Source organism: Benincasa hispida, chromosome 3 (assembly GCF_027475165.1).
Source record: "Benincasa hispida cultivar pf3 chromosome 3, pf3_genome.v1.1, whole genome shotgun sequence".
NCBI lineage: Eukaryota > Viridiplantae > Streptophyta > Magnoliopsida > Cucurbitales > Cucurbitaceae > Benincasa > Benincasa hispida.
Window position 1 is genome coordinate 3,811,754 of NC_143480.1, and position 12,326 is coordinate 3,824,079.

General features: G+C 38.5%; 1 protein-coding gene across 2 annotated transcripts in view; it reads right to left on the reverse strand.

Annotated features, from left to right (window-relative positions):
- Positions 1–793: 793 nt before the first annotated feature.
- Positions 794–12,326, reverse strand: part of LOC120073245 (uncharacterized) — a 29,388-nt gene continuing 17,855 nt past the window's right edge. The window contains exons 15-19 of one of the 2 annotated variants that reach the window (XR_016528743.1): positions 12,234–12,316; positions 5,626–5,767; positions 5,174–5,203; positions 2,352–2,472; positions 794–1,671 (exon numbers count right to left, since the gene is read on the reverse strand). Coding sequence is in view for 1 of the 2 variants with exons in the window: in XM_039025971.2 (XP_038881899.1) it covers positions 1,068–1,671; positions 2,352–2,422; positions 5,174–5,203; positions 5,626–5,767; positions 12,234–12,316 (930 nt within the window). In the remaining variant the exon portion in view is untranslated. The remainder of the gene's footprint in view (positions 1,672–2,351; positions 2,473–5,173; positions 5,204–5,625; positions 5,768–12,233; positions 12,317–12,326) is intronic. The other variant, XM_039025971.2, reaches the window with a different exon arrangement.

The window sequence follows — 12,326 nt, forward strand, 5'->3', positions numbered from 1 at the left end:
TTCAATTAGCCTATTTACCTTACATTTAATAGTAAATAACAAATCTCGGCGATAACTTCCAGCCAATAGAACCAAACTATATATATATATATATATATATAATAAAATAAAAGGGAGGAGGAGCTCTTCTTTACTGGCCAAGTAGAGTCTTCCTTTCTTTTTTTCCAATCATAATGTGCACAAAATTAAATCACGCCAGTAAAGGAGACTTTGGTGAATAATACGTCCTACCAAATATGAAGTACAACTTACGTAAGTTGTTTTGGAAAAGAAGTTGATAGTATTTCGCTTTCACATAATGCAGCTGACCTAATACTCAACAACACAAATTTACGTAATATTTTAAAGATTGCATTCATAATAAACCTTGAGATTTGTATTGATAAAATAAAGGCAACAATTATCCAAGATATAAAAATAAATTAATAAATATTATGCCAACTAACATTACTCAACTAATTAATATATGCATCTTCAACTAAAAGGTCAAAAATTTAAATCTTCCTCACAAATTAAATTCGGAATAAAAAAATAAAAGAAAATACCATATATGGGAGAGAAAATCATGATAAACTTTTGTATTGGATGATATGTTAGTCATCTCATCATAGACAAAAGATGATTAATACCCAGTCTCAACCGCACCTGCTGGGCCTTGTGCTGTACTGTACTTTGTTCAGCACGTACTCGGAATTTGATCTCACAATCATCAATACTCTACACAATAGTTCCATAAACAGAGGTAAAGTTTCCAAACACGAGAATAAAGATAAACCTTGTCGGCACCCAGTAATAACTAAATACTATTCAATTACCCGCGAAAAAAATATCTGACATCAGAGCCTTCTCTTTCATAGAGATACCATGAGGGTGACAGACAAACATAAGACCTCAACTTTTCTACAAAGGGTGAGAAAGAATAATCAACCTATTATACCTTCACCTTGCCCCATTGATTGATGTACACAAGGATCTAAGAATACAATTCCCTAGCCACCAAAACAAGCCTAAGGGTTCATCTACCCACGGGATCAATGTTGAACATATCAGTCACTGTATCTTTTGAACTAGTTACCAGCTTCCTTTGGGCTCTTGTTGTCCATTGTTACCTCATTGGCTTCTGCATCATTGAGTGTCTCCTCACTAGTGGTAGATTTTGATTTTATATTGATATTTTCCTCAGATTTCGACAGATCTGAAGAATCCAGTTTATCATGATCATTGGTTGGTGCGGGAACTTGTCCAACAGCAGCTTCTTTACTAATCAATGCATCTGCGGATGAAGAGGGTTCTGTGGCATCTGGTTCAGTAGCCTCTGAAACGACTGTAGCTTCCCCATTTGGAAGTATTAAAGACGAACCTTCTTCATCATTTGAGGTCTCCCTCCATTCGACCCACTCAGGCGGCTTATCAGTCTCGTTGGCTACTATTTCTTTTGAATTGCTTGATACATTGCGTGAGTTTTCTGATGTCCTTTGTGATTCTGGAGAGGATGTTGCAGTGTCCTCCAAATCATCATCTTCACCAACAATAACATCATCACCACCATCATCCACGACTCCAGTCTCTTTAACACCAGGAGAAGGAGAAGCAAGCAAACCAGTTGTACGATCATTTGAAATTAAATCATTCTCAAAAGCAAACCAATTCGAATTTGTAAAGAGAGAGCCACTGTATGAAACAGAAAAACATTTTAATTAATTGTCTGATTAGAAATTGGGAGAAATTTTTAGGGCATGGACATATGCCACTGCTGGAAAAAGAATAAGCTCTGCTAAATTTTATTATATTGACCAACTTCAACTAAAAAAAATACCAAATGCCTAGAATATCAGTGCTAAGAGAAACAAAAAGAGAGACAAGATGTACTAATTTAGAAACAAAATATATAAATAAAATGGGTCGAGATATTATTTTGGAGACAATATTAAAACGAGGATAAAATCCTAATAAACAGACATTCTTGCGCTAACCTCAATCACCCACCAGATATCAACCCCTATGTGTTCTCACATACTAGTCGTTTTTCCCATTTCCACAAATAAAGTCCCTTCGTTCTCCAACCCTTCCCTTCTCTTCATCACTAAACCAACCATCTACCGTCTCACTCTTCTTTGGTTTCATTTCATCTCCTGGTTTCACCTTTTATTTTTTATTGTTTATTTTTCCCTAGTACAAATATCAACCCCTTGCTCATTTTTAATAAATGCATCCGTAAAAGAATTTGGTTACTATCACATTACCTTTTCTTTTTTTTCTTTTTTTTTTTGGGGGGGGGGGAAAAAAACCAAATTACATATGGCAACCATTTGTTATAAAAGAAATATCATAAGGAAACCGAATTTACCTACCTTTCCTGGTCATCACCTAGACGCAGAGAGGATATAACAACTTCTGCAGATTCATCATCAAAATAAACATCCTGCAAAAGCTCTACATCAGGAGACACTTCTACATTCAAAAGACAATTTCCTACAAGATCATCCCAAAAGCAAAATATGAACATTAGCCAATCCAAAGGAAATGTCTCGTAATATCTAATCCCTTGCTTCGTGAAGTATAAACCACCTCAAAGTCTAAGAGGACATTGAAATATGACATCCACTTCGTACGTCGACACACATACACAATAAGCAATTGATATTTTACTTACAGATACTGGACCTTAAGATGGTCATAGATTGAGTGACACCCAAAACCATGCCTATCACCTAGTACATACAGCTTATATCAAAGTGATGTAGTAGGATTAGGATAAGTTAGGGTATTATGGTCAAATCCTTAATTGATTAGGAATGGGATTAGTTTCCATGATTGATTAGAATTAATATTAGTTTCCTTGGTTTATTAGGATTAGGATTAGTTTCTTTGACTAATTAAGATTAGGATTAGTTTCTTTAATTAATTAGAATTAGGATTAATTTGCTTTTCAATTCTGTCCTCTTGTATTGGCAACTTTCGATTCATAATAAAGACTTTGATTTTATTATTTGAGATTTCTCTTCTTTTATCTCCTAGGCTACATCAATTTGGTATCAGCGCAGCCGTCCGAGCCAATGTTGACTGCCACCGGTAGAAAACCAGGAAACTCTTGACGACGCCAATCACAAAAGGGAGCTTCATGAGTTGTGCTTATTGTTGAACAGTCCACATCTATATAGGGGGAACCCTTTAAATTTTAGAAAAGAAAAAAGATACTGAGACTTTTGTTTTCCAAGATTTTGCAAGAATGGACTATTTCAAATCAAGGAAGACGACAAATAAAAAATATAGCAGTTGGTATAGGCAAGAAAGTCAAATTTCCTCCTAAAAGCAATGTTGGAATTCTGATTCAAGTGATTCAGAAGAAGAATTCCAACAGAATAATTTCGCCCATGCTCAACTTTCTTAAAAAAACTATCATTATCCACATTTGAAATTTAATTAGAGTGATTCTAGCAATTCTGATGAAGATTTTAATGCAATCTGGAACTGAATAACAAGACAACATTATCAACAAAGAGCCCGACGATCCAATCAAACTGGTTTCTCAAGAAATCGACGTAAGAATTGGGAGTTAGATGATTCAAAAAATGATTCAGAGTGTGAAAGAAATTATTATCACCAACATTAAAGAACGCCCATGAATTATTCCAACACAAATTTTGAGGTCGAAACATTTTCAAGAAAATATAAATATTCAAATAAATACATCTATCAAGAGGACTTTCGAAAGAGAATGGATGAAATTCAGGTTCTTTTGGAAAAATTCAAGGCATAATTATAATCTTCAAGATTTTTCAAGAAACCATCCAGAATCATATTTAGTCACTCAAGAAGATCAAGAACTCATCCAAATGGGTTGTGAAATTGCGTAAAAAATGAACGAAGTAGAAGAAAAGAAAAAATCAATTGAAGATGGGTTGAATAAGAAAGGTAGAAAGATCGAAGAGGAGCTTGTGTTGGAAGAAGAAAAAACGATGGGACTAAACGAAGGTTGCTCAATTCGGACCAGATATGAGAAACTATTAATCGAGAAAATCAACGAAGAAGGTGTTGAAGAAGATGAAGCCACTGCAAAGAATGTGTCCATTTGGTCAGATCAATTAATTGAGCCACACAACCAACCACAATTACCTCCACCGCAAAAGAATAAAGCAGAAATTAGTCTTGACCACCAAGAAAGACAACAAGAGAATCAACACCACCTATGGTATGCAAAAGATGTCCAAGATTTATCAAGAATCATTCCAGAAAAACCAAGATCAAATACTAGGAGGATGTGAATTCTTTAAGTGTAGAAGAAAAAAATACTCATGGGCAACCTAATTCGAAGAAAATTGAAAATCCTTTTTCTCCATTCCTTGAAGAGTTTGCATATATTTTAACAACAAAGGATTTTTTTGAACAACTTAATTCTTGGGTTCATTGATGATAGTATTGATGGAAATCATTTTCCCTTTCACAAATCAAATATTCGATATATTAGCGTGGCTCGTGAAAATTGGTTGTTATAGGTGCCCGGTGTTCAGAGATGTGTCCGTTTGAGTGGCTTACTTTTTTATTTTTATCTTCATTTTTGTTTTAAAACTCAATGACGAGTTTTTTTTTTTTTTGGGGTAGATAGAATGATGTAGTAGGATTAGGATAAGTCAGGGTATTATGGTCAAATCCTTAATTGATTAGGATTGGGATTAGTTTTCATGATTGATTAGAATTAAGATAAGTTTCCTTGGTTTATGAGGATTAGGATTAGTTTCTTTAATTAATTAGAATTAGGATTAATTTGTTTTCCAATTCTCCATAAATAGAGTGATTGTCTTCTTATATTGGCAACTTTCAATTCATAATAAAGACTTTGATTTTATTATTGGAGATTTCTCTTCTTTCATCTCCTAGGCTACATCACAAAGCCTTCCACCAGCTTATCATGACATGACAAGAACATAATAGTCAGGCCCATTTCATGGTCATCTTAAACAAACAACCCAGTAGTCATTCATGATGTTGATTTAAAAAATCCATGAGCTATATACCAAGCAGAAGAAGGGAGTGAAATAAGTTCTGATTGGGAGGAAAGAAAAATAAACACATTTTTTAAGGATAAATACGGTTTAAAACTCACTGATGCAAGTTCATTCAGAAGATTTAGCTTCCCCATTCAAAAAGTAAAGGTGAATTACTGTCATCATACCTCATCATCACGTTCAAGTGAGCCATGAGCCTGAAAAGTAAGAAAATAATTGATGAACAAGAGATATAATCAAGAATATATAATGCCCATGTAATCAAGAATTTTGTAGGGTTCAAGTACAAGTATAAATCTTTTTCATTAGAAGATGGAGAACATCCTCATGAGAGCAAACAACTAACTTCTCCCAAGGAATCACATATTAATATTTCTCCCATACTTTACAGGAAAAATATAAAATATCTGAAACAGAGCATTTATTCATCATCCTCAAATTTTTCTTATGATATTTTATTATTATAACTTTCAATGTTCATTGCATTTTAACTAATCAGTTTTGCTCCGGATGAAAAATCAGAATACACTTTCATATAGATCCTCTCCATATCAGTTCCTTGTACAATGAACTATCATTTTAGAGGGACAAACAAGGGTAATACAAAATCCTTCAGTACCTCGTCCATATCATCATTGCTGTAAATGCCATATCGAAAAGCCTGGCTCAGATTATTAGCTAGAGCTGCAACATCATAGTCTCTGTCTTGGTAATCATCATCATCACTATCCCTAGTTCGATCCTGCAGTGCTGTTGGGCGTCTATAGGAAATAATCATTTCACATTCAGAAGATATGTTAGAAAGTTCAATTTTAAGTGCTAAAAAATAACCCGACGTCATGATGACAGTAGCTCAGTTAGTAGAAGAATTCAAGTGCACAAATGTAAATTGGACGATGGCCAGATGAAAAAAAAACTCAGGCAGCATAAGATTTGGTGAAAATATATAAAAGATAATAATAACGATGAACCATGTCATACTGCCACTTCTTGTGTTGATTGATTAAAACAAAATATTTTTATAAATAATTTAGAACAATAACAAAGGAATATTTTAATGAAAGTTTCTTGTGTTTTATTTTTTCTTGTTAAGAGTAAACGGCAATGAAAAGAGAATGCTCAAAGAAACAAACTCCAAGAGGAATGGAAAAAAGGAAAAGAATGAAGTACCAAAATAAAACAGAAAACAAGCCAAACAAACAAATAACTGCTTTTCAAATCAAAATAATGTAAACAAGCTTAGACCAAGTACAAAATAAAACAGAAAACAAGCCAAACAAACAAATAACTGCTTTTCAAATCAAAATAATGAAATCAAGCTTAGACCATGAAAACCCAAAGAAGTTGAGAAAGCATAGGCAATAGAAACCTGATAAGAATGGATCTCTCTCCTTATTTTATTAACAGTAGGGAAAAATTAGAGAGCTTCCCTACTCTCCCATCAGTCTCAAAATATGAGCTTTGATTACAAAATCCTCAATACCCCTCATGGTCTCACTCCCTCTTACAAATAACCTCCTCTCCCCATGGTCCCCCCCTTTTCTCTCTCTTTTTTGTTTTGACCCCTTTCTAACTAACAATATTCCCTATCCTTTATTTACTTTGATATTTACTCATTTTCCTTCTTTTTCTTTCTTTGGTAAACTTTGGTTATCAAGGGCTTATCAATGCTTGCCCCCCAAAGAGCCACCTTGTCCTCAAGGTGGAAATCAGGAAATTGATCCTTGATTACATCTGGAAGCTCCCATGTTGCCTCGGTATGGTCTCCATTCTCCCAACGAATCAGTACTTCTGTTTGTTGATCTCCGGAAGGTGATGTTATGATGCCTAACAATTCAGCACGTTGTGTTATAAAGCTCAACTCTTCAGTCATATTAGGGGGAATCGGTATCTGTGGTAAATTACAACCAACTGCTTTTCAAAGGACTAAGACATGGAATACAAGATGTATACCGGTTCCAGCTGGTAGTGCAAGCTTGTATGCTATCTTCCCGATGTGGTCGATCACCTGAAATGGTCCTACAAACTGTGGTGCCAGCTTTGGATGTTTATGCTTAGCTATAGATGACTGCCTATAGGGTTTGAGTTTGAGGTAGACCCAGTCACCTATGCCAAACTCCACATTCCTCCTCTTGGCATTAGCCGATTTCGTCATCCATTGTTGAGCTTTGTGTAGGGAGTTCTTCAATTTGGCCATCATCATATCCCTATCCCGCAGCTGGATGTCAACTTCACTGACTAAACTTGAATCATTTATGTACCCGAGTACTAGTGGTGGGGGGCAGCCATACAAAACCTCGAAGGGAGTGGCTTAGGCAGATGTGTGAAATGAAGTATTATAACAAAACTCAGGCCAAGGTATCCACTTGGCCCATTGTTTAGGATTACTCATAGTAAAACATCTCAGATACGTTTCAATACCTCGATTAACCACCTCTGTTTGCCCATCCGTCTGGGGATGGTAAGCTGTACTTCTACACAATTGAGTTCCCATCACACGGAAGAGTTCTTCCCAAAACAAGCTAGTAAAGATCTTGTCACAGTCGGATATGATGCTTCGAGGATAACCATGTAGTCGCACAATTTCTTTAACAAATACCTCAGCCACAGATCGAGCAGAAAATGGATGCTTTAAGGTGATGAAATGGGCATAATTGGACAAACGGTCTACTACCACCATGATGGTATTGAATCCTTCAAACTTGGGCAGTCCTTCAATGAAGTCCATGGAGATATCCACCCATACTCTGTCCAGGACCAGTAATGCTTGTAGGAGACCCGCTGGTGCCAGGGATAAGTATTTGGCCTACTGACAAATCCCACAATTTGCCACATACTGCTGGACAGCCTTCTTCATCCCCTTCCAATAGACTTCCTTGGACATTCTTTGATAAGTCTTCAAGCTCCCTTGATGTCCTCCTATGGGACTGTTATGGAACTCATGTAACAATAGGGGTATTGTAGGAGAAGTGGTCGGTAGGACAATCCTCCCTTTGTAGTAAAGCACTTTACCTTTCAGACTATATTCGGCAGAGGCTGGCTGAGCAGTTAGTAAAGCTTGTCGTATCCCATTCAGTTCCTCATCCGCACCCACCTGCTCAACAAACACCGCTGTATTCAGCCCCTTTATTACACTTAGCATCTCGTTCCAGTGAAGTAGGTAGTCGGGAGAGGGCATCTGCTGCAGAATTTTCAGTTCCCTTCTTATATTCAATGCTGAAATCATATCCCATGAGTTTGGCAATCCATCTTTGATACTCTCCGGCAATTACCCTTTGTTCTAGAAGGAACTTCAAGCTTTTTTGGTCCGTCCTGACTATGAAGTGTCTCCCTAGAAGGTAAGGTCTCCACTTTTGAATGGGAAACACCATAGCCATTAGTTCTCTTTCATACACTGCCTTAAAGCGATGAGTGGGAGGCAGCGCTTGGCTGAAATACGCTAGTGGCCTTCTGTTTTGCATTAATACAGCCCCGACTCCTACACCTGATGCATCCATCTCTACCACAAACGGCTCGTTAAAGTTGGGTAATCCCAACACTGGTACAGAACCTATGGCTGATTTGAGACGTTGGAATGCGTCCTCCGCTTCCTCACTCCATTGGAAGTTTCCCTTCCTCAGTAACTGAGTCAATGGCAAAGTATGGTGCCATAGTTGGCCACAAACTTTCTGTAGTATCCGGTGAGGCCGAGGAAACCCCTCAACTCCTTCACATTACGTGGCGTAGGCCAGCTACTCATAGCTTCTAACTTAGATGGATCGGCCGATACTCCCTTGGCAGAAATAATATGTCCCAAATACTCAATACCCGTTGCCCCAAACTGACACTTCTTCCAATTGGCTACCAGTTGGTTATCAATCAATACCTCCAATATAGTTGCTAGATGACCCATGTGTTCCTCCAATGTCCTACTATAAATCAAAATGTCATCAAAGAAGACCAACGCGAACCGACGGAGATATGGTTTAAGGATTTCATTTATAATTGCTTGGAAAGTAGATGGAGCATTCCTCAACCCGAATGGCATCACCAAGAACTCATAGTGGCCCTCATGTGTTCTAAAAGCCGTTTTGTGGATGTCTTTTGGGTGGACTCGAATTTGATGATAACCTGATTTTAAATCAATCTTTGAGAAGATTGTGGCACCATATAACTCATCTAATAACTCATCTACAATAGGAATAGGGTGTTTATCTGGAATGGTTGCACTATTCATGGCACGGTAGTCTACGCAGAAACGCCAACTCCCATCCTTCTTTTTAACCAACAAGACTGGGCTAGAAAAAGCACTTCGACTTGGCTGAATGACTCCTACCATTAGCATCTCTTTCACCATCCTTTCGATGTAGTCAAAAATGATTTGCCCAAGAGTTTCCAGCCACACTACTCCCAGGATAACATCCGCACTACCCAACGATAGAGGAAGGAAATCTTGAATAATGGATAGATCAGAGATGGTAATATACACACCTTTGCACACTCCCGCGGCTTGAACTGATCCCCCCGAGCCCAGCACTACATCGTAACCTTCAAAGGGTGATATGGGCAGCTGTAGTTCTGTGACTAATTCTGAAGTAATGAAGTTGTGAGTTGCTCCCCCGTCGATCAATACAACCACCTCCCTTTCACCAATGATTCCCCTCACCTTGATCGTTTTTGGTGAACTCAGTCTGGCTAATGAATTTAGAGACAGATTCGCGATCTCCTTCACATCCTCCGGTGATGTTCTATCTGGTTTGTATTCAACTATATCCGGTTCTTCCCTTTCCTTTGCTAAATCTTCCCCCTCTTGAACAAACATGAATTGCAGTTCTTTTTTCTTACAACGGTGGCCAAAACTGAACTTCTCGTTGCACCTAAAACACAAACCCTTATCCCGTTTCTCCTTCATCTCCGCATCAGAAAGTCTCTGAAACGAGCCACCGGCGATCCCTTTTGTTCCTGTTTCTCCTCGCGCGACAATCGTGGTAGACGACCCAGTTGACCTTCCCCAGTTCGGGTTGATTGTGATGGTTCGATTAATCGAATTACTTGACCCACGGCTGTTCGATCCACCCGTGTTCCCCCCCGTCTTCGCGTTCGAGTTATGGATCCCCTCCGACCCAGCCCCCTTGCCCAGATGCCATTGCAATATTTGGTCTTCCTCAATCAACTGGCCCATTTGCCTTCAACCCTTCGGGCTCAACTTCCTCATCTCACTTTGGATTTCTTCCTCATCTCAGTTGACCTTCCCCAGTTCGGGTTGATTGTGATGGTTCGATTAATCGAATTACTTGACCCACGGCTGTTCGATCCACCCGTGTTCCCCCCCGTCTTCGCGTTCGGGTTATGGATCCCCTCCGACCCAGCCCCCTTGCCCAGATGCCATTGCAATATTTGGTCTTCCTCAATCAACTGGCCCATTTGCCTTCAACCCTTCGGGCTCAACTTCCTCATCTCACTTTGGATTTCTTCTTTAAGCCCACAAACGAATTTACTCTCCAAAGCCTTATCGCCCAACTCCTTCAGCCCAGCAGAGTATCTCTCAAACTTCCTCCGGTAGTCCCTTACTAATGTCTCCTGCTGCAGCTGCATCACTCGGGCATAACGATCCGCTTCACTCGCCGGCCGGAATCTTGTTAAAAACAATTCTCTGAACTGCAACCAACTGCTCACCGGCGACCAATCGTCCTCCTATTGATACCAGTTGAGTGCTTCCCCCTCCAAACATAGAACCGCCGCGTCCAACTTGTCTTTCTCCGATAGCCTGTCACAACGAAATACCTCTCCACCCGGTGTAACCATCCGTCCGGATTCTCGTCCTCTTCCCCTTTGAAGATAGGTACCTCCAATTTCCTCAGCCGCATATCAAACAACGGGATCTCTTTATTCGCAGGTGCGTGTATTCCCTCTTGATTTTCTGTTTTGGATGATGAACCCTCCGTTACTTGCTTTCCTTTATCTATTGGAGTTCTTTCCAATGATGGCGATTGCCTCTCTGGATTGCCCATTGTTTCAATTTTTGACAACACTAAGGCCATCTGAGCCGACATGCTACCCATCCAATCTTTAACCTCTTTCGCTTGTACTGCCATCCTTTCCTCCATCTCCAGTTGTTTTTCTTCCATTGTAATTAATCGAGCTTCCATCTTCCCCACCATGCCCAGGTGAGTGCTCTGATACCAGTTGATAAGAATGGACCTCTCTCCTTATTTTATTAACAGTAGGAAAGAATTAGAGAGCTTCCCTTCTCTCCCATCCGTCTCAAAATATGAGATTTGATTACAAAATCCTCAATACCCCCTCATGGTCTCACTTCCTCTTACAAATAACCTCCTCTACCTATGGCCCCCTCCTTTTCTCTCTCTTTTCTGTTTTGACCCCTCTCTAACTAACAATATTCCCTATCCTTTATTTACTTTGATATTTACTCATTTTCCTTCTTTTTCTTTCTTCTTTGGTAAACTTTGGTTATCAAGGGCTTATCAAAACCCTTCTGTAAATTGGAGAGCTAATACTACATAACATGATGAAAAGTACACGACCTACTGGCCATTTTTAGAAACTTCTCTCTTCAAGGCCTGACCATCATAACCAATAAATGTAAATGAAAAACTTCTTAAAGAGTCGGACAAGGTTATCGTCAACACCAAGTTCCTAAACAAAAGCATGGTCTTTCCAAGTGTCTGAATGTATTAACGTCCCTGTTCTAGTTTTCTCAGGCAAATAAAATAACAATACAAAAATCAGTTAAAATAATGTTTGATCACATATTATAGCTGATTTGGTCAGCTCACACCACAACGATTCCATGAATTCCAATAGCTCAATATATCTATTCAAGCACATTTCAATTAATGTCAGACAAGAACATAGTAATTAATTGTTTTGAACAAGTGTTGGAAGAGCTTTATAGTTCTTCACAAGTTATTTTTCTCTCTATGTTCACTAATTGTTCTTTTGTACTTTTTGTGCCATTATCCTTTAGAATTGTCTTGTTGTGTGACTTTTGGAGCATTTGTCTCTTTTGTGTGGTATCATTTTCAAAAGAAAAAAGGCCCATAATACTTATATAGCGTAACCACAACATCATGGAAAACTAAAAATCTGCTTCTCCTATCTATGTGCAGATTTTTTTTTTTTTTTGGCTGGGTAGCCTTAAGATGGAAACAGTTGTGATCTAGATGTTGTGCTGACTGCTGGTGCTTGTAATGAAAGGAAGTGAAAAATAGTGAAGGAAAGACATACCCACACGCCCACTGGTAGACATTTTCCAAAGCATTACGCTTCAAAAGGACATTTGTTTGCCAGTCATTCCATTCAGTGTTTTCCTGTTTCAGG